The sequence below is a fragment of the Phascolarctos cinereus genome, unplaced genomic scaffold (genome assembly GCF_003287225.1).
Source record: "Phascolarctos cinereus isolate Bilbo 61053 unplaced genomic scaffold, phaCin_HiC Scaffold_726;HRSCAF=1367, whole genome shotgun sequence".
Classification (NCBI taxonomy): Eukaryota; Metazoa; Chordata; class Mammalia; order Diprotodontia; family Phascolarctidae; genus Phascolarctos; species Phascolarctos cinereus.
The window spans coordinates 405,953,863-405,971,746 of NW_027556098.1; the positions used below are offsets into that span (position 1 = coordinate 405,953,863).

General features: G+C 57.3%; 1 protein-coding gene across 3 annotated transcripts in view; it reads right to left on the reverse strand.

Annotated features, from left to right (window-relative positions):
* AGRN (agrin) overlaps positions 1-17,884 on the reverse strand; it is an 88,358-nt gene that overhangs the window by 3,256 nt on the left and 67,218 nt on the right. For 2 of the 3 annotated variants that reach the window (XM_020976724.2, XM_078145787.1), the window contains 25 exons: positions 17,073-17,218; positions 16,816-16,921; positions 16,562-16,675; positions 16,072-16,236; positions 15,136-15,279; positions 14,135-14,259; positions 13,777-13,882; positions 13,011-13,484; positions 12,439-12,576; positions 11,443-11,570; positions 10,678-10,792; positions 10,334-10,453; positions 9,594-9,929; positions 9,258-9,450; positions 8,411-8,626; positions 8,087-8,316; positions 7,846-7,980; positions 7,149-7,245; positions 6,793-6,957; positions 6,538-6,649; positions 4,784-4,900; positions 4,489-4,681; positions 4,050-4,137; positions 1,621-1,845; positions 277-380 (listed from right to left, as the gene is read on the reverse strand). In XM_020976724.2, coding sequence (XP_020832383.1) covers positions 277-380; positions 1,621-1,845; positions 4,050-4,137; positions 4,489-4,681; positions 4,784-4,900; positions 6,538-6,649; positions 6,793-6,957; positions 7,149-7,245; positions 7,846-7,980; positions 8,087-8,316; positions 8,411-8,626; positions 9,258-9,450; positions 9,594-9,929; positions 10,334-10,453; positions 10,678-10,792; positions 11,443-11,570; positions 12,439-12,576; positions 13,011-13,484; positions 13,777-13,882; positions 14,135-14,259; positions 15,136-15,279; positions 16,072-16,236; positions 16,562-16,675; positions 16,816-16,921; positions 17,073-17,218 — 4,092 coding nt within the window. Of the gene's footprint in view, positions 1-276; positions 381-1,620; positions 1,846-2,157; positions 2,191-4,049; positions 4,138-4,488; positions 4,682-4,783; positions 4,901-6,537; positions 6,650-6,792; positions 6,958-7,148; positions 7,246-7,845; positions 7,981-8,086; positions 8,317-8,410; positions 8,627-9,257; positions 9,451-9,593; positions 9,930-10,333; positions 10,454-10,677; positions 10,793-11,442; positions 11,571-12,438; positions 12,577-13,010; positions 13,485-13,776; positions 13,883-14,134; positions 14,260-15,135; positions 15,280-16,071; positions 16,237-16,561; positions 16,676-16,815; positions 16,922-17,072; positions 17,219-17,884 lie in introns of all 3 variants that reach the window. The other variant, XM_020976709.2, reaches the window with a different exon arrangement.

The following is a 17,884-nucleotide window of genomic DNA, read 5'->3' on the forward strand; positions in this document are numbered from 1 at the left end:
AAGAGAGCTGGACATTTGTCTGAAATGCTATAGATGTCACATGTCCCTGGAGGGTCTGACCCATCCTGGACCCCCCGTCCAGATGGAGCTAAATTCCTCCAGCAGAGGTAATAGCTGAACCCCATCATCTCCAATCTCACTGGGTTAGTAAGAAATGTCTGTTGATTGACTGAAGGGAATCCTAATTATTATTATTATATAATCCTATTATTATTATTATGATTAGGGCAGATTGACCTCCTAAGAAATGACTTTCCCTTTTCAGCTGTAGCTCACCCAGCCAGAGAGCTCCATCTGTGTCCAACTGCGTGGCCCCCAGAGGGGAAGATCCTGTCACTGGGGCCTCATTGCCGACCTGAAGGGAGCCTTCCCTTTGTACTCTGGGGGGGAGGGAGAGAGAGCAGGGAGATTGAATTAGCTCCTTACACACACACACACACACACACACACACACACACACACACACACACACACGAGGTTCCCAGGCACACGCCACAGCCCTTTTTCCCACTTCGCCTCCTCCAGGTAGCCTACTGAGATTGCTACTGTCTGACTAGTCTTGCTGCTCTGGGCCCTGCCTGACTTGTACTAAGAATCCTCTGCTTTCTTGGGTTAAATCCATCTCCTATCTGTTTCTGTGTGGTTATACATACGTGTTTTCATGCATGCAGCATGTCCTAGGGCACAAATGTGGGCATGCCTATATGTGCCTGCATGTTAGTACGTGTCTGTGTGGACCTATGGATATTCCTGAGGGTGTCTGCAGTGTGAGTGTATCTCTGAATACACGTGTGTGTACCAGTCCCCATGTGTACAGGCACCTTAGTATATAGTACATGAGGAGAATTATACCTGTGTAGGCCTTAAGGATTAGTGTATGTACACATATGTACATGTATGTGGTGTGTGTCCGTGTGTCCATGTACATTTGGGCATGGGGTTGTACCATGCTCAGTCTAACAAATTTAAACTGAGGGTGGGTTACATGGAGGTTTTGGCTCCCTCCTTAGAGTGGGGTCAGGTCTCTTCCTCTCTTATCCCAGGGCAGGCTCAATCAGTGCTAATCTGTGCCCATCTGTTGGGGCTTTATGTGGCCCACTCCCCCATTACTCCTCAGTCTTTCACTCATCAGTAGCCCATTCCCTTTCCAGAGTTCCATCGGCCCCTGCCTGAGCCTGACAGGGCCAGCCCTCTCTCCCCTAGGGGCACCCAGGGCCAGGATTCCTGCTTCTGTTGGGGGCCAGGCTGCTGTCTAGGCCTGCCTACCCTCCCACCTGCCCACCCGCCTGCCCACTGGCTGAAGCATCTCAGACACCCCCTACAGCTGTCCCTGCTCTGGCCTGACCTGGCCCACCCTGCGCTGTAAATAACCAAACTGTGTCCCCAGGGCAGGCCTGGGCATTCTCCCCTGCAAAGCCACCCCCACTCCCATCCTCCTGGCCATTCCTAGAATCTGGGACAGGCAAGTCTGGGCACAGCCGGTACCTCCTGCCCCGGCTCTCACCTCTATTATTAGCCCTAGGGCCAGTGGGCCAAGCTGGGCCAAAGCCCGAGACAGCCAGCCTTTGGCCTGCGCAGCTGTCCTCCTTCCCAGCCCCCTCATCCCCAGCTCCTGCTGACCTAGAGGCCTTGACGCGCAGCCAGCGGTTGGTGTTAACAGGCACCGTGGAGTGCAGCACGACGGGCTGGGAGCCCAGGTCATAGGTCATCTGCAGGCGGCCATTCACAATGGCCAGCGCGATGTAATCAGCCCGCTCTGTGCCCTTGCCGCTCCACAGCACCAGTCCCTGCATGGCCTCCGTCCGCAGGCTCAGCTCAAAGTGGTTCTCTTGCAAGGCCTTCTCACTGGGGGGAAGAGGATGGGACAGGCTGTGGTGGGGGGATGGGAGCGACAGCCCAGATGGACCGAGGAAGGGCACAGCTGCCCCTTGGGCATCTACACGGCAAGTCTAGACATGCACACACAGAGATGGAGGGGAGGGAAGATCAAGAGGAACTGAGACACTGACAGAGGGGCCCGAGAGACAGAGACACTGACAAAGGAGCTCAGAGCCCCAGATGCTGAGAGACACATGAGAGACACAGAGACACTGAGAGGCTAAAGGAGGCAGGCAGGCAGGGAGGCCACGCAGGCCTGGGCACATGGCACACGCTCACCTGGAAAGGACCCCGGAGTCCAGACCATCAGGACTTAGAAGCAAGAAGAGAGGGAGGGAAGCAGTAAGCAGGGAGAGAGGCAGCCTGAGCAGGGCAAGGAGTCTGGGGAGACGAGGCTGAGGGGGCCCTGAGACTAAGGAACCCAGGGGTGTGAGGGGGGAAGGAAGCTGCTGGCCAGCTGAACCCTGCTCCCTCCCCAGTGCTTCCGGGGATGAAGGAGCACACTAGTCCTTCCCTTCCTGGGGAATAGAAGGCCCTCCTTGAAGGGGGCTGGGCCCTCCAAAGGTGGCTCAGCTCAGCCCCCTACCTTGGGAGAGCCCCAGTAAATGGTTATTCCAGGAGTACCTGGGGAACACTGGCATAGCAGGATCTATCTTGGGCACAGGGAAGTGATCACAAGGCCTTCCCTTCCCTCTCTCCAGGGTCCTGGAGGAACCCATAGGAAGTGGCCTGCCAATTCTTCCTGAATCAGAGAACTGGGAGGTTCTTAATAATGGGAATGCAGCCCCTTTAGACAGAACACAGGGGCTTCCTGTGGGGAATGGGACGATCTGTGGCCAGGCCACTGGGAGCACGCAGATGTCTACGCAGCCAGCGGCCCCAGTGCCAGCCCAGGGCCAAAGTCCACCTCTTAGCTCCCAAGGGAGGAGGAGAGGTGGGATGAAACAGGACAGGAGGACAAGGGGATGGATGGCTTGTAGGGGAAACACAGCATATGCTAACACGCATTGGTGCTACACAGAGACAAACATGTCCCCAATTACCGGTGTACACATACAATGTCCGTAGGGGCATTGTAAGACACAGTAGGCCCTCATCACTGGGAGAATGATGGCACCATCTCCCAGAAAGGAAAACTAACCTAGGCCAGCCTGACTCACTTGGGTCTGAGGACTGGTACCAGCCTCACACATGTGGGAAGACAGGGAAACGGAGGCTCAAGAGAGAGGCAGAGACTCCTAACAGTCAGGAAAGTTCTTCCTGACATCTGACCCAAATCTTCCCTATTATAGCTCTAGGCCCCAGCGTTGGACCTCAGTTCCTGCCATCTTCTCTGCTCCCACCAGCCCTGGCCCCTGCCCTAGGGATAAGTGGACTTTAGGGATAGGGAATATATGTATGTATGTATGGATGGATGGATGGCCTGTGAAGGCGGAGAGGCAGTGCTCTGGCCTGGATATGGCTGGATAGCACATGAGGATGGTGAGATTGGGATGCTTGATAGGTGACCTGTAGCTAGGGACAAGGGACCTGGAGGTTGGCCAGTGGGCGCATAAGGATGGGGAGCCCTAGGAAAGCTAAATGGCTTGGGAAGATTGGTGGGGGCCAGGGAGGAGGGTCGGCCTATAGGACCTCTGAGGATAAGGAGTCTGGGAACGGATGGATAGCCCCTAAAGCTGGCTGACCTATTAGGATGGGGGTTGGGGGAGAGGGATCCAGAGGGTGGCTGCATGATCAATGAGGATGGCAGATGTCCAATGAGGAGGATGGGGCTACTGTGCTACTTACGCTGGGATCTCATTGGTCAGTTCGCTTGGAAACAGAGAAACAAGGACAGTGAGAAGGCAGGACACAGACAGGCAATTGAGGAGAGAAGATGGACAGACAACAGAGACATACAGAAAGTGCAGAGGGCCAGGCTAGTTAAGAAGGGAGATGGGGGCACACTTGAAGTAGGAAGGACAACAGGAAAGAAAAAGACACTGCTCCCCACCCCAGGCTAGGAGCAGGAGAGGAATCTGTTCAGGGACATTGATGGCGGCCCCCATTTCCACCTGTGGTCTCCCTTCCAATCTTCTTAGAAGCTGCTGGGAGTACTGGAGGCAGCTGGCGAGGGGCCCAGAGGGAGGCTAGGGGGAACAGGGAAACTACCAGAGCTGGGGAAGCATTACCTGGTTGTCACTGCATTGTGATACTCAATGAATGTGCGTCCATCAAAGGCGATGGAGTCCAGGTCAGCAGCCGACTTCTCAATCAGCCCTGGGTATGGTGGGGCGAGGAGGAAGGCATTAAGACCTCAGTTTAGAGCTGGAAGGGACCTTAGGAGCCACCTCCCTCATTTTAACTGGGAGAAATTGTCCCCAGAAACATGAAATTCTTGCTCAAGGTCTCACAGGTAGGAAAAAGTTAGGTTGGGATTTGAACCCAGGTTCTCTAGTGCCAGCTCACTTGCTGCTGCACCATGCTCCCTCCCCTTCTAACCCTCACTTCCTTTCTTTCCTGAGTCTAACTTGAACCAATCTAACTGTAGTGGAAGAAAGCCAAGGAGGTACAGCTCTGTCTTGCCAGGTTTCTCTTCCAAACCACCCCCTGACCGAGCCCCGGCCTCACCCTTCTCGCAGTGGGCCCCCGAGAAGCCCCCCGGGCACAGGCACTCATAGGTGTCCTGCTGGGGAGAGCAGGAGCCCCCATTGAGGCAGGGCTGGCCCGAGGCCTGGGTACAGGGGTGGTCGGGGAAGGAGGAGATCTCAACAGCATCCAGGACATTGTCTCTTGTCAACAGCTGACGGCCCTTCAGTGAGACCTGGAGGCAGGGAAGGGAAGGGAGAGGTGTGGCTCCCCCTGGCCAGAGCTGTGGGAGGGAAAAGGCCTATGCTCCCCTCCCTGCACCTAGGCCAACTCTTACCGTCTGGATGGCCCCATCAAAGCCTCCAGAGACAGCAGCTGCACGGGCCAGTTTGCTGAAATCAGGAGCACCTCCAACATATAGTGGTTCCTTCAAGTTGAGGACAGTGTGTGGCATCTGGGTGGGGCAGGGAGGGGGAGGGAACCATGAGAATCTGAGTCAGAAGTGGGGAGCTCAGACTGTACCTCACATGCCTTCCCTGGAGTCTGAAAGACCCTAGGGGACAAACTTAAGACACCTCCCCCAACCACTAACATTGCCATCCCTAACCCCAAAGACAATGGCTTTACCCAGGATTTATTAGAACACACAGAAATGACTGACAATGGGGTATCACTAGATGCAGGGCAGGAAGTCAGGAATGGCAGAGGAGGGTCATGGAGGCAGCTATTCTAGACACTGGATCTGAGTGAAGATGGAGGCGAGCAATGGAAAACAACAAGGGGCAGGAAGAAGCTAGCCAAATTAACAATTCAATTCACAGAGTACAGATTTAGAGCTGGAAGGGACCTTGAGGTCAACCAGTCAAGACAGTCAAGCAAGCAAGCATTTATGAAACACCTACTATGTGCCAGGCACTGTTCTAGGCACTGGGAACGCAAAAATAAAAGAATCCCAGCCCTCAAGGAGCTTGCAAATAGTGAAGTGGGAGAAACATGATTTGAACCTAGGCTCTGTCCCCAAATTCAATGTTCAGTTCATTCTATGAGGCAGCCAGGATTCAGCATCTAAGTGTCTCCTGTGCTCACAACCCCAAGCTAGTGCTGGGGATGCTTCTTGCTTTGATTTCATCGGTCTGGAAAAATCTCTCCACTGATGTAGGATTACAGCCCCTCAATCAATCACTTAGTAGATGGTCTTCTCAAGTTTCTGGGGCCAAAAAATTCACCTGCCACCCCCAATCTGATAACAAACCTCTCCAAACTTGGGCCAGCTGGGCCTCAGACCAGACTAGCCAGTGAGGACCAGCTTGAGTCTGCATCAAGACCACAGTCACTTCTGTACCATGATGCAGCTTCAAGGCAGAGGCAATGGCCTAACCCTGCCCTCCAGGAGCTTACAGGCTAGTGAGGATTTGGGGGAAGGAGGAGGACTGAGGAAGGGATATGTCCACAGATGGCTATAGGTCAGGTTAGAATGATATCAGGTTATAGGACAGGGCAAACAGAAGCAATACTTATCTGTACCTTTCGGGATTTCTGAAATCCGGAGGGGGGCAATGCAGAGAGAAGGCGAGAAAGGGGGAAGCAAGGAGGGAAAAGGACAAAGACAAAGACGGACAGACAGAGATTGGGACAGACAGACAGGGAGAGAGAGAAAACAGATCAGTAGGATAATGTCAGCGGGTCCCAAGGGGCAATGGTGGCCAGCAGTGGGGAGGGGGAAGCAGGGAGATCCCACAGGCCCTCCCCTACAGTTAGAGATCTAAGCAGAGGAGGGACATGGCATTGCAGGAGGTGGGGCAGCAGAAGTATAAGAACTTTTCAGGATTGCTATGGGGGAAGAGTGGTAGAGCTATAGGAAGAAGAACGGGGAGAGCCCCCCTGCCCCCAGGTACTCCATCCAAGCTCCAGGGTCCCAACACCCCCTTTCCCCAGACCAGTTACCTGTCTGTCCCCCCACCCCATGACCCCAGCTAGAGTCCCAGGGGAGGAGGTCTGGCCTATCCAGGTGCTATAGTCAGGGGTGGGAGTGAAGCCCCCCATTCTAAGGGTCCCACCAGCTCACTCTAAGCCTCTCGCCAGCTCACTTACTGGGGACTCTCCTAGCACTCGTTCCCCATCATTGATCCACATGGCCCCTTTCCTCCCGTTCCGCTCCAGAGAGACCCGGGTCCATTTGTTCAGGGTGATGGGCTCCTTGCTCCTGGTGGGTGGGAGATGAGGCAGTAGGAGAACAGCTATCCCAGTGCAGGGCTCTCTCAGCCTTGTCCAGCCAGCCCTGACCCAGACCTCAGTCTCCCCTGCCTGGCCCGGGTGCCAGGTGCAATCCCAGCCCTAGACAGTCACCTGATGACTGCGGCTCCCTTGCCCAGATCATAGCGATACTCCAGATGCCCGCCATGCAGGGCCAGGGACACGAAGTCACCTTTGCCATCAGTCTTCTGCCCGTTGTAGAAGAGGACGCCAGTAGGACTCCGGGCCAGGAATACCACTTCCATGGCCATCTTCTCCCTGTGGTGGTTGGGAAGTCATCCCACCCATCCCCCAGCCTTGGGGCCCTCACCGTGATGTCCTCCCCTAGGCCTCAGCCGGCCTGTAGGGAAAGCCAGGAGCCAGACCAGAGGTGCCCTCCCACCGAACACCATGGGCTTCACGCCCCCTCAGTCCCCCTAGACCTGACTCTCGATCCCAGCCCCTCTCACCCCCGAACATCCCCGAAGGTGTGCAGGCCTTTCAGCTCCAGGTAGGAAAAACCGTTGAAGGTGGGAAGGAAGGGTCTGGATGGATCTTGCTCTGTGACTGGAGAATGAGGGAGAGGAAAGTCAGGAGGCTTATAGCAGGAGCCTTCCATGCTTGTCCGGCACCTGTCCTGGCTTCCTTCCCACCCCTCTCAAAGTTTCTTCATCAGTCCCTTCCAGCTCAAGAACTAAGAGTCTGTTTGCCACAGACCTTGTTCAAGTCATTTGACCTTGGTTAACTCTCTTCCCCTCTCCGAGCCTCAGTTGTAAGAGGAGGGAGCTGGGTAAGCTGGCCTCTGAGTCCCTTTCAGCTCTAGTCTAAGAACCCCAAGACCTGGACTCAGATCCTGACTTTGCCACAGACCCGGGCCTCAGTTTCCTTATTTGTAACATGAGATAGTTGGACCAGCCGGCTTTAGAGCCTCTGTCCCAGAGCGTAACTAGGGTGGGACACCTGTGCTTCTGCCCTAGGATGCTGACGCAGAATCCATTGACGAGCATTTCTTAACGGCCACCATGCTGGCTGCCGGGGGCACGAACCCTCGCAAGGAAGCCTGACGCAAGCCCGTTAGTGCCACAATCCGCAGCATCCCCTGAAAGCGGCCTGGACTCTGCACCCCCTAACCGAAGCTGCCCTCGTCCTGCTCTCCCCCAGCCTCACCTGTCTGACAGAACCGGCCCCCTCGCCCCATGGGGCATTCACACTTGGCGCCTCCCTCGGGCAGCACTCGGCAGGTAGCTGCCCCTTGGCAAGGATTGGGCTGGCAGGGATTCCTCTCATCAGCACAGGTGGGGCCTGGGGTTGGGAGGGAGATTCAGGTTTCACCATCCCTGGGCTCTGCCCTTTCTCAGCCAGCCCCCTGTCCCGCCTCCACCCCGCTTGCCCACGTTGCTGGCCTCACCTTCTCGGCCCTTTGGACACTGGCAGTGGAACGTGTCAGCCTCTCGGGCCTGGCAGGTGGCACCATGGTGGCAGGGGTTGGGCAGGCAGGGGTTGCCCCCGCACTCGCCCACCCCCGAGCCGTAGAGAACATCCGGGCCCTTCTCCCGCAGCCCGATCCTCTGGTTGTTCACATCCAAGAGGCGGATGCAGCCCCTCAGACCGGCCCTGGCTGATGTGCGCTCTGACACTCTGGCAGCGGGAGGAGCCGGGGCAGGGTCAGTGTCGGGGCCCAGCTGGCCCTGCGCCCCCCGCAGCCGCCCTGCCCCACCCGGCCCCCACTCACACGGACGCCTGGTCCTCGGGGACGCCGCCCACAAACAGGTCTGTGTCCAGGTTGAGACCATCGGTGCCGCCGGGACTCTCACCGGACACATGGGGCTCCCCGTCCACAGAGAGCACCCCGTGGCGCCGGTTCCTCGTCACCACCAGCCGGTGCCACCGGCCACGGTCCACGGGCACCTTGCTAGTGACGATGCCCACGCCGGAGCCTGTGTCAAACCTGGTGGGCGGATGAGGCAGCACAGGGCAGGGGCTCAGGTTGTGAGCCTGACTCTGAGGTGCACAGCACCCCCTCCCATCCCAGGCCCCTTACTTCAGAAGTCCATCACCTGCCTTACCCACACCTGGCCCAGAAGTCCACAGCAGATGGGCTTATAGAGCCAGAGGGGGTCTTAGAGCCATTTTACAGATTCAGAAACTGAGGCCTGGAAAGGATCCATGTGATTTGGCTCAAATTAAGTGACACCCAGGAAATAAAAGACTAAGGTAGAATTCGAACCCTGGTCTGCTGACACTCTTTCCCACTTCTACCATGAAACCTCTTCCCCATGTAGCCAAGATAACTCCAGAGCACATGCAAAGACACAAAGCTATATAATGCTACGTGAGCACCCCACGGGGTAGTCACACACACACTACACACACACCCTGCGTCTCATGTACACAGTGGCTCTCACAGTCCCATGGACACTATCCCCCACAGTCTGCGGTGCACGTACGTGTACCATCACACACACACACAGGGTCACAGAGTCACACACACAAGCTCAGACCCCAGGCCTGCATTCACCCATCCATCCATTTATCCATCTACCAGCGCCTGGGCTGTCCAAGCATCCAGGGGCCTGCACCTGAGTTCCACAAAGCCGTTGACCAGCGTGAGTGCAATGAAGTCCTTCCCGGAGCTCTGACCGTTGTACAGGAGAAGCCCGTGGGGCTCGGACACCCGGAACTCCATGGCTACACGCAGGGTGTGGTAGGCTCGGAGTGTGGGGAAGGCCAGGTAGGATCTGCCCCCAAAGGCGGGCACGAAATATTGCACGGCTGGGGGAGGGGCACAAAGTGCGTGCTGGGGGGTGACTCTCTGGCCTCTGCCCTCCTTCCCAGCCAGATCTGGCTCTGCCTCCATGCCCGCCCCACGACCCACAGAGCACTCCAGCCAGCTCCTCGCCCAGCGGCCCCCTAACCTTTCTCACAGACGGCACCACCCCGGCCAGCTGGGCAGCTGCAGGTGAAGTCCTTCCCATTATCCTCACAGGTGCCTCCATGGAGGCAGGGGTGGGAGTCACAGGGCCGGGGAGGTCTCCGAGTCACAGGGGGAGTGGCTGGGGGAAGGGCTATAGTGGTGGATGGTCTACGGGTCACTGGTGGGGCCAGAGTCCTGCCATGGGGCCGGCCCAGGTGACCTGGGTACAGTGTGTGGGGAGTCACGGCAGAGGTGTGATGGCTGCCCGGGGTCATGGCCTCAGCCGTGGCCACAGTGGTGGTCGTGGTAGCCGTGGTGAACAGCACAGGGAGCCAGTCTGCAAGAGAGGAAAGGACCCATCAGTGCCTGGTGTATGACAGAAGAAAAGGGCTGAGCACAGCTGGGGGTAGTGGTACATCCCTCCCACCCCCAGGGGGCTTCTGCTGCTCCTTCAATGCAATTGACCCCTGGTTCCAGGCCGAGGGGGTGAAGGAGCCCGGTTAGTTAAGAAAGAATGCCTTGTTTAGCACAGGGCCATCTCTCAGCTGGGCTTTGGCTCAGAAGCAAAAGGACACCCATGTCCCCTGGGCAGTGGCATCTCAAGGCTCACAGGGGTGGGAGGGAAGGGGGGAGGTAACGAGGGAGTCCCCAGCCCTCCGAGTCCTGAGATGAATGGAGCAGACGACAGGCCCGACTGGTCCCCCAGATCAGAAGGCCAGGCTGGGTGAGGCCAGCACTCACCAAAGTCCATGAACTTGACGTGGTCTCCAAGGGGCTGTTTCACTACCAGGACCCTCTTCTTAGATGCTCTGATCTGCTTCAGCAAGGCCCGGCCCACATCAAGAGCCGTGAAGGATGTGGCTGGGAGGGAGAGAGGAGGGGAAGGGGGACGAGGCAGCTACTTAAGAAGCATTGACCCCAGCTGCCACCTCCCCCTCCCCAGCCAGGATCCAAACAAGGGGGTTGTTGTTAGAAGCTCCCACACAGGCCCTTTTGTCCCGGAGGCCTCCAGAAGCTCCTCCATCATCCAGGGCACCCCACCCCAAGCCTGGGGGAATGCAGGGGCAGGCAGGCCCCTCACTCACAGGGGTCAAAGTGGGCATCCACAATGGCGCGCACAGAGCCACCTGGGCCCAGGTCCCTCATCCGGACGCTCCGGAAGTCCTTCTTGACGTCTGAATTCCGGAACAGGCCCTCCAGCTGCGGGGTGGGGACAGGGAGTCAGACGCTGAGCTCAGGGGAGACCCTGTCCTCCCCTATCTCCAGAGTTGGCCAGGCTTATGACCTTGCAGGGCAGGATGAAGGTCTGGGACCATCCTGGAGGCCTCTGAATCCTATTCTGTGTCCCTCGTGGACAAAGGTGAGGGAGAATGAGAAACTAGAGGTCTGCAGGGGTCATTCAGTCCATCCTCCTGTCTCTGGACTAGCTGCACTCATATCAGATGATACTTCATTTCCTTGGGGAGGGGGGGCAGGGTGAGGAGGTCTACAGCTTCACTGGTCTGAGGTCACCCAGCCCCTTGGTCAATGCATCCTTGAATCTAACCTCCTGCTAGGTAGCACCAGGCCTGGAGTCAAAAAGACCCCAGTGCAAATCCAGCCTCAGACTTGTATTAGCTGTGTGACCCTGGGGAAGTCACTTCTCCTGTATTTGCCCCAGTTCCCTCATCTATAAAATGGGGGTAACAATAACACCTACCTCTCAGGGTGGTTGGATAAAATAAGATAATACATATAAAGCCTGGTATCCAGTAGGTGCTTAATAAATACTTATACTCTTACACCCTGGTGTTCTGTCTGGTGAGTACTCTGCATGGGGGTGTGTGGAGGGGCAGGGACAGAAGACATACCACGCTCTCAATGCTTCGGGCCGTCTCCCCGAAGAGCTCTGACTTGGGGTCTGCCATCTCTGGAGTATAGAATAACTCCTGCCCCTCGACCTCTTCCAAAACTAGCACTCCTTGGAACACCTTGGTTGCTGTGGGGTTGGGGGGGTGGAGAGAAGGAGAAAATGAGCCCCTCTCCCCCGAGTTCACTGGCCACTGTACAGTGCTGGCTTGGGGGCCCGGGCCCCAGGAGAGCAGGCGAGCAGGACGGGCGGGTTGTTAGTGAGATGGGGCTATGGAGGTTAATGGGAGCTGGCAGGGGCGCCCAGAGTTACCACACAGCCTCCTGTGGGCGGTGGCCCCAACAGCAGGTGCCCCCAGGGCTGCCTAGGTAACAAGAGAGAAACATTAGCCAGAACGTAGTGGGCACACGCACATGTGTATCTCACACACACACACACCTGTGTGCACAAGTGCACGCACACACACACACACACACACACGCATCTCACATGCCAAGAGCTAGAAAGGAAATCCGCACACACGCCTACCTCCCAAGGGCTGCCCATCCAGGCAGAGGCTCCTGGCACACAGGTGAGTGGGCATATTTTTCCCCAGGCGGTGCCCCCTGCCCCAGGAGTTGTTGCCCAAACTAGATAAGCACTTATTAAGTGCCTACTACATGCCAGGCACTGTGCTAAGCACCGAGGATACACAGAGGCAAAAGTGGTGCCTGCCCTCAGAGAGCTTACACTCTAACGGAGGAAGACAACTCGGCAGTCCGTAAGTACGTAACAGAATTCTACATAGAGTGCAAGGTCCAGCACCAGGGGGCTGACGGGGAAGGGGTGGTGCTCAGAGTCAGAGGAGAGGCATCCCGTACGGGGCAGCAGAGGCCTCCTGGTCCTCACGGTCCTAGCAATGCACAGCACTAGAGAATGGGGCGGAGGTGACCAGCCTGCTCAAACACAGCCCCGTCCTCTAGGGCCCAGCCCCCGGGGCCCTTGGAAGGCGGCATACCTGGGCAGTTGGTGCCCTCGGCGTCCAGGGCGGGTGTCTCTCCATCCGAGCAGCAGCCCAGGGGCAAGTTGTAACAAGAAGCCCTCTCGACAGGAGGAGTGGGGGCCGCCACACCCCCCTCTTCCAGAAGCTCTATCCCTGCAGGCAGAAGGGATTTGGGGGGGGATAGAGCTGAGTGGGCAGCCCCAGCACAGGTCCAGAGAACCCTTGAGGCCCCAGGGTCAGACTAGCAGTTGCTCTGAGGGCACGTTCTGCATTACCCAGTCCCATTGGGCTCCCCGGAGACAGGGCTGTGTCTCCCCCACGAGTCCAGGGCAGCAGCTGAGTCTCCCTCTCAGACTCGGGGGCTTGAGGGGAAGAAGGCTCATGCCTCCTCCTTCCTTAGCATCAACCTACTAATTCATTCCTTTATTCATCCATCCATTCACTGAACCACCACTTTTAAGGGCCCACTACGACCTCAGACACAGAGTGAGATGCTTCTGTCCAAAAGAAACCATCCCTACCCTGAAATTCATCAACAAACCAATAGAAAACAGATCAGGTCAGTCGAAGGTGACTGGCTCGCGCACCTGCAGATCCCACCCCGCTGGCCTCCATGTCACCGCTGAGCTCCTCGTCACCGCTGCTGTCGTCGGTACTGCCCGACTCAGAGTAGGCCAAGGTGGGGATGGCAGCGGGGGCTACTGGGGCAGTCAGGATGGGCCGCACTGTGCTCCTGTGGACGCCTGCCGTGGTCCAGGTAGGAGTGGAAGGCCGTACTGTTGTCCTGTGGATGCTTGGGGTGGTCTGTGCGGGAGCAGGCCGTGTTGTGGTCCGGCGGACACCTGCTGTGGTCCAGGCTGGCACAGAAGGCCGAGTGGCGGGATGGCTGCGGGGCGTGGGCTGGGCACCCTGTCCCTGCCACATAGTCCCTGGTTCTGTGGTCACTGGGGTCTCTGGGGCCTGACTGGTGAACCTCAGGAGGGAGGGCAGGATAGTTTCTGAGGCCTCCTCAGATGGGGCTGTGGGAGGATGGGCAGGGGGGCTCCCATGGGTGATGGGCTCTGAAAGGAAAAAGAGGGGAGGTTCCCATAAGGTGGCTTCCAGGGGAAGTGATGGGCCAGGGAGGTGGGGCCAAAGATGAGGAGAAGGGCAGGCCATTTACCTAAGGCTGGGAGAAGGAGAAGGAGGGAGGGGATGCAGCAGGTTAGATCTATGGAAGAACCTCTGGCTATGTGTCAGGAAGGTCACCAGGGTCTTTGCTTTAGTGGGATGCTTACACCAGCCTCCCTTGGCCCAGGAGGACCTCAGCCTGAGGCAAAGGATGGACAATCCATCCCTGGGAACCCCCCTCACCATGGCACTGCCCAAAATGCCGCACAGTGATTGTCTGGCCCTGGCGACAGGCGATGGTCCTCAGCTGGCACGGGTCTCCATAGGTCACTCCATCTGAGCCACAGACCTGGGGGGAAGGGTTAGGAAGAAAAGGCTCAGCCACGCTAGAGGGCAGCAAGGGGAGAAAGGTGGGAGGAAGGAAAGGAGGGGCAGAGGGAGGGAGGTGGGAACAAAGCCAGTGCAGCAACAGAGGGGCAGCTCCCGCCCTGTCCTGAGAGGGTGCATGGAGGGAGGCGCTACCCTAGCCCCGCGATCTTCCTTCCCACATGGTGCCCAGCCTGGGTGCCCACCCCCAGCCCCCAACAACGCTGTCACTAACCTTGATCATACTGTCCTCTGGACATACAGGTGCCGGGCACTCACAGTGAGCAGAGCCGCCAGCCTCCACACAGGATGACCCAAACACACAGCTCAGCTCGGCACATGACTTGGGAGCCAAGGGGTCTAGGGGTGAAGACACTGTGAGCTTCCACTCCCTGCCAACCATCTGGGGCTGGCAGGAAGAGGAATATCAGAAGGTCAAGAGCTCGAGAATGGGACGGGACATTGAAGGCCATAAAGAATCCTGACTGTATTCCCCAACAAGGGGCCATCTTGTTCTGGTCCCAGCACAGTGCTTAGAATACAGTAGGCACTTAATAAATGCTTATTCCATGCAATGAATGTGACCGTGGGCAAGTCACTTGCCTTGAGCCTCAGCTTACTCATCTGTAAAACAGTAAGAGCTGCCTCGTAGGGTGGCTGGGAGGCCCCGAGGAGATGTCTGAAGGGAGCTTTGTGGTTAACCATAATGGGTTAGATGAACCCAGCCACAATGACCCTGACAGAGGCTGGGCAACTCCTTGCCAGAGACGTCACAGAGGGGACTCTCATTTGGAAACTGGACTGGACTAGAGGCAGGGATGTGCCGGAAACACCTCAAACCGGCTCTCAAGAGCTGATGGTTAAATGTTCACTGTGGGCACTCACACCTTGGAAATTGGCCAATGCTACAAATTTGAGTTTGATTTATTATCTAAACTTAAAAAAGCAGTGGAGAAAATGTTAATAAGATAAACTGAGAAAATGTATCGTGAGCACACTCCAACCCCCGGAGAGCTGGTTGTTAAACATTCACCAGCACACCCCTGACTAGTCGGAGCTGGGATAAGAACCAGGGTCATTGCCCTTTCCCTCTGGTCACACTGGCTCTACAGCCTTGCTTTGGGCCAGTGGACTGTGTCTCAGTCCATCCCACCCCCACTCCTGTCCCCCAGCCTTCCCTGATGAGCCCCACCCAGAATGAGGCTTCCCTCTTGGTCTGGGGGGCTCGGCCCTCACCTTTCTCACAGCCCGAGGAGCCAAGGATGCTGCCGGGGGGGCACTGGCTGCATTTCATTCCCGTAATGCCCTCCTTGCAGGAGCACAGGCCGGTCATCTGTTCACAGTCATCTCTTACCGAGCCTCCAGGGTCACAGTTACAGGCTGGAAAAGGGGAGATGGAGCCAGGAGCCTTAGAACGTGGGCAGTGGGGACCCCTGGTGGCAGCCAGGGCATGCGGAGGGACACAGGCTGCACTAGGCCTTGGTCTTTGGCCTCGACCCTCCTGGCCACTCCCCAGTGGCTGCAAAGTCCCATATCACAGGCCTTCCAGGAGCCAGGTGAATGTAGGGGGTGCAGAGAACCCCCCAAAAGTAAGTAACCCCAAAGCCACCTCCATGTCAGCTCATGCTGTGCGTAGTTTCCTTTAGATTTTGTGCCAGGTTGAATTCCACTCTGCTCAAGCTGACATCAGCATCTGGCCAGGAGTTTGCTATGGCTCAAGGAGAATCCAGAAGTGGATAACTGACCACTGACTGCATGTGGAGTTGAATGTTTTGTTGGGGGGGGTGGTGCACATGTGATTGTGAGGTGTCAAGGCTGGAAGAACTATGCAGGTTCATACCCCCCCCACCTTGGGACCTGTAACCTTCTCAAGGCCTCTCATCTGAACTCCAGGACTATTGCTGTCCTGGGGTCTCCACCCAGGGAAACAGCCCACTCAGCCTAACACCCCGAGGGATGGAGGAGACAGACCCTGACCCCTTTTGTCTGACCTCATTGACACCCAGGAGGCTAACCAGGCCCCCCCAGTGCTATGGGGACGGATGGAGGAGAGGGGTTTGGTGCAGACAAACTGGCCTTGACCCTGCATCTAACACTGGGGAGAGAAGGAACTTAGGGACAGCCCGCCAGCCCCCGGCCCCTGGCCCAGGCCCCCCACGCGCGGGCACTCACGGGTGCAGCCACTCCGGCCGTCAGTCACGATGCCACGGAAGTTCCAGAAACCTGGCTCGCACCGATCACACTTGAGGCCCCCCAACCCTGGGCGGCAGGAGCATTGTCCTGAGGTGGGGTCACAGCTTCCCCCATAGGACCCGTACGCATTACACTGACAGGTGCCTGCAGTCCAGAGCCAGAAGTCACCCTGAGCCCCCCCCCCCCAAGCTGGTCCAGGCAGGGCCCCCCATGGTCAATCTGTGGTCGGCCGGATACTCTGGAGCCCCCAAAGTCACCCTTGACCCCTGGTCAGCTCTGCCTGGGTGATCAAAGTCTTGGGATGGGGATTGGCATGCCTGGGCTTTTCCTGGGTACTCAAACCCCTGATTCGATCCAGTGTTTCAGTTTCTCTATCTGTAAACAAGGACAACATCTCCCCCTCCCCCCCAAAAAAAGAAAACCTCCTGCCCCTGGGCTAGGGAGAACACATGTCCACACATGCACTCACTTGGACAGCCGGCCAAGCCAACGCCCTGGGCCCTGGTAACATTGTCCAGACAGCAGCCATAGGGGGTCTGAGAGCAGTGCAAGACAGGTGGGGGCGGGGCCATCGTAGACGTGGCTAAGATAGTGAGACAGGGTCAATTGACAAGGCTGACCCCGATGAGTGAAATTCATGTGCCCAGGAAGTGCTCGGCCACCCCCTCCCCACACTCTCAGCGGCCCTTGCTCCCTCCACCCTTCGCCCCCCAGCCCCCCTACCTCGGCAGGCCCCCTGGGCTGTGACATACAGCTCCTGGCGACTCTCACACCTCGCCTTCTTCAGCTCACACTCGTTCCCATAGGTGACCCCATCAGAACCACACACCTGGGTGGGAAGAGGAGGAGCAAAGGGAGGGCAGGCCCCTGTGAGGCCAGGGGCTGGGAAACAGCCCTCCCTTCCTTTCCCTCCCCATGCAGGCCAGGCTGGGGAGGTGCGAGGAGGGAGGGGAGAGGTCGTGACAAGGATGGACCCTCACCGGGCTGCGTAACACTGTCTGGCAGCTGAAGTCACAGACACATCGATCGTCCTCAGCGTCCTCATCCCACACGCCTCCCCGTCGCCGGCACCGCTCCTGCTCACAGTCACCATCCTCACCCGAGCCCGAGCCCCCAGAACCACATTCTGCATTAGACAGGGTGGGACAATGCAGTGAGAAGCCCAGGTCCCAGGCCTTGCTTCCCCAAGGCTCCCCATCCCCAGGCTGACCAGTGTAGACAAGCACAAGACGTTAAAGTGGTCCTTACTGAGCTGGTGGGGGCTCAGTTACCTAGGATGTGTGTCATTCCAGCTCAAGGGAGCCCTCTAGGCTGGTCACCTCAGACAAGGCTGGAAGACAACAAGGAGGCAGGGGGAAATATAGACTTCCCTCTCCCTCCTTACTCCTGGTGCCAAACCTACTCAGAACCGGGGGGGTAGAGAGCCACCTGCAACAGGAAGAACACCCCACGCCCCCTCCCCAAAGAGGAGTCTCTGGGCAAAGCTGTAGGTCTGCCAGGCCCTAGGGCCATAAGCATCATCAGGTCCTTCCGGGAGAGGACAATAAGTCTAGAGTCATAGGATAACCTAGAAGTCTTGGTGCCGGGGGCCAGCAGCACAAAACCCAGAGCAGCCCTCAAATCCTCATGATCCAGGAGGACTCTCCAGGCTAGCTATAGGATTATGCTTGTTTTTCTCTTCTTCTAAGTGAGGAGAGAATGCGAGGGAAAGAAAATCAATGACTACGAATGGGCAAAAATAGCTAAGGAGAGGATTTCAGGGAGCGCTGGAAGACTTTGATGAACTGATGCA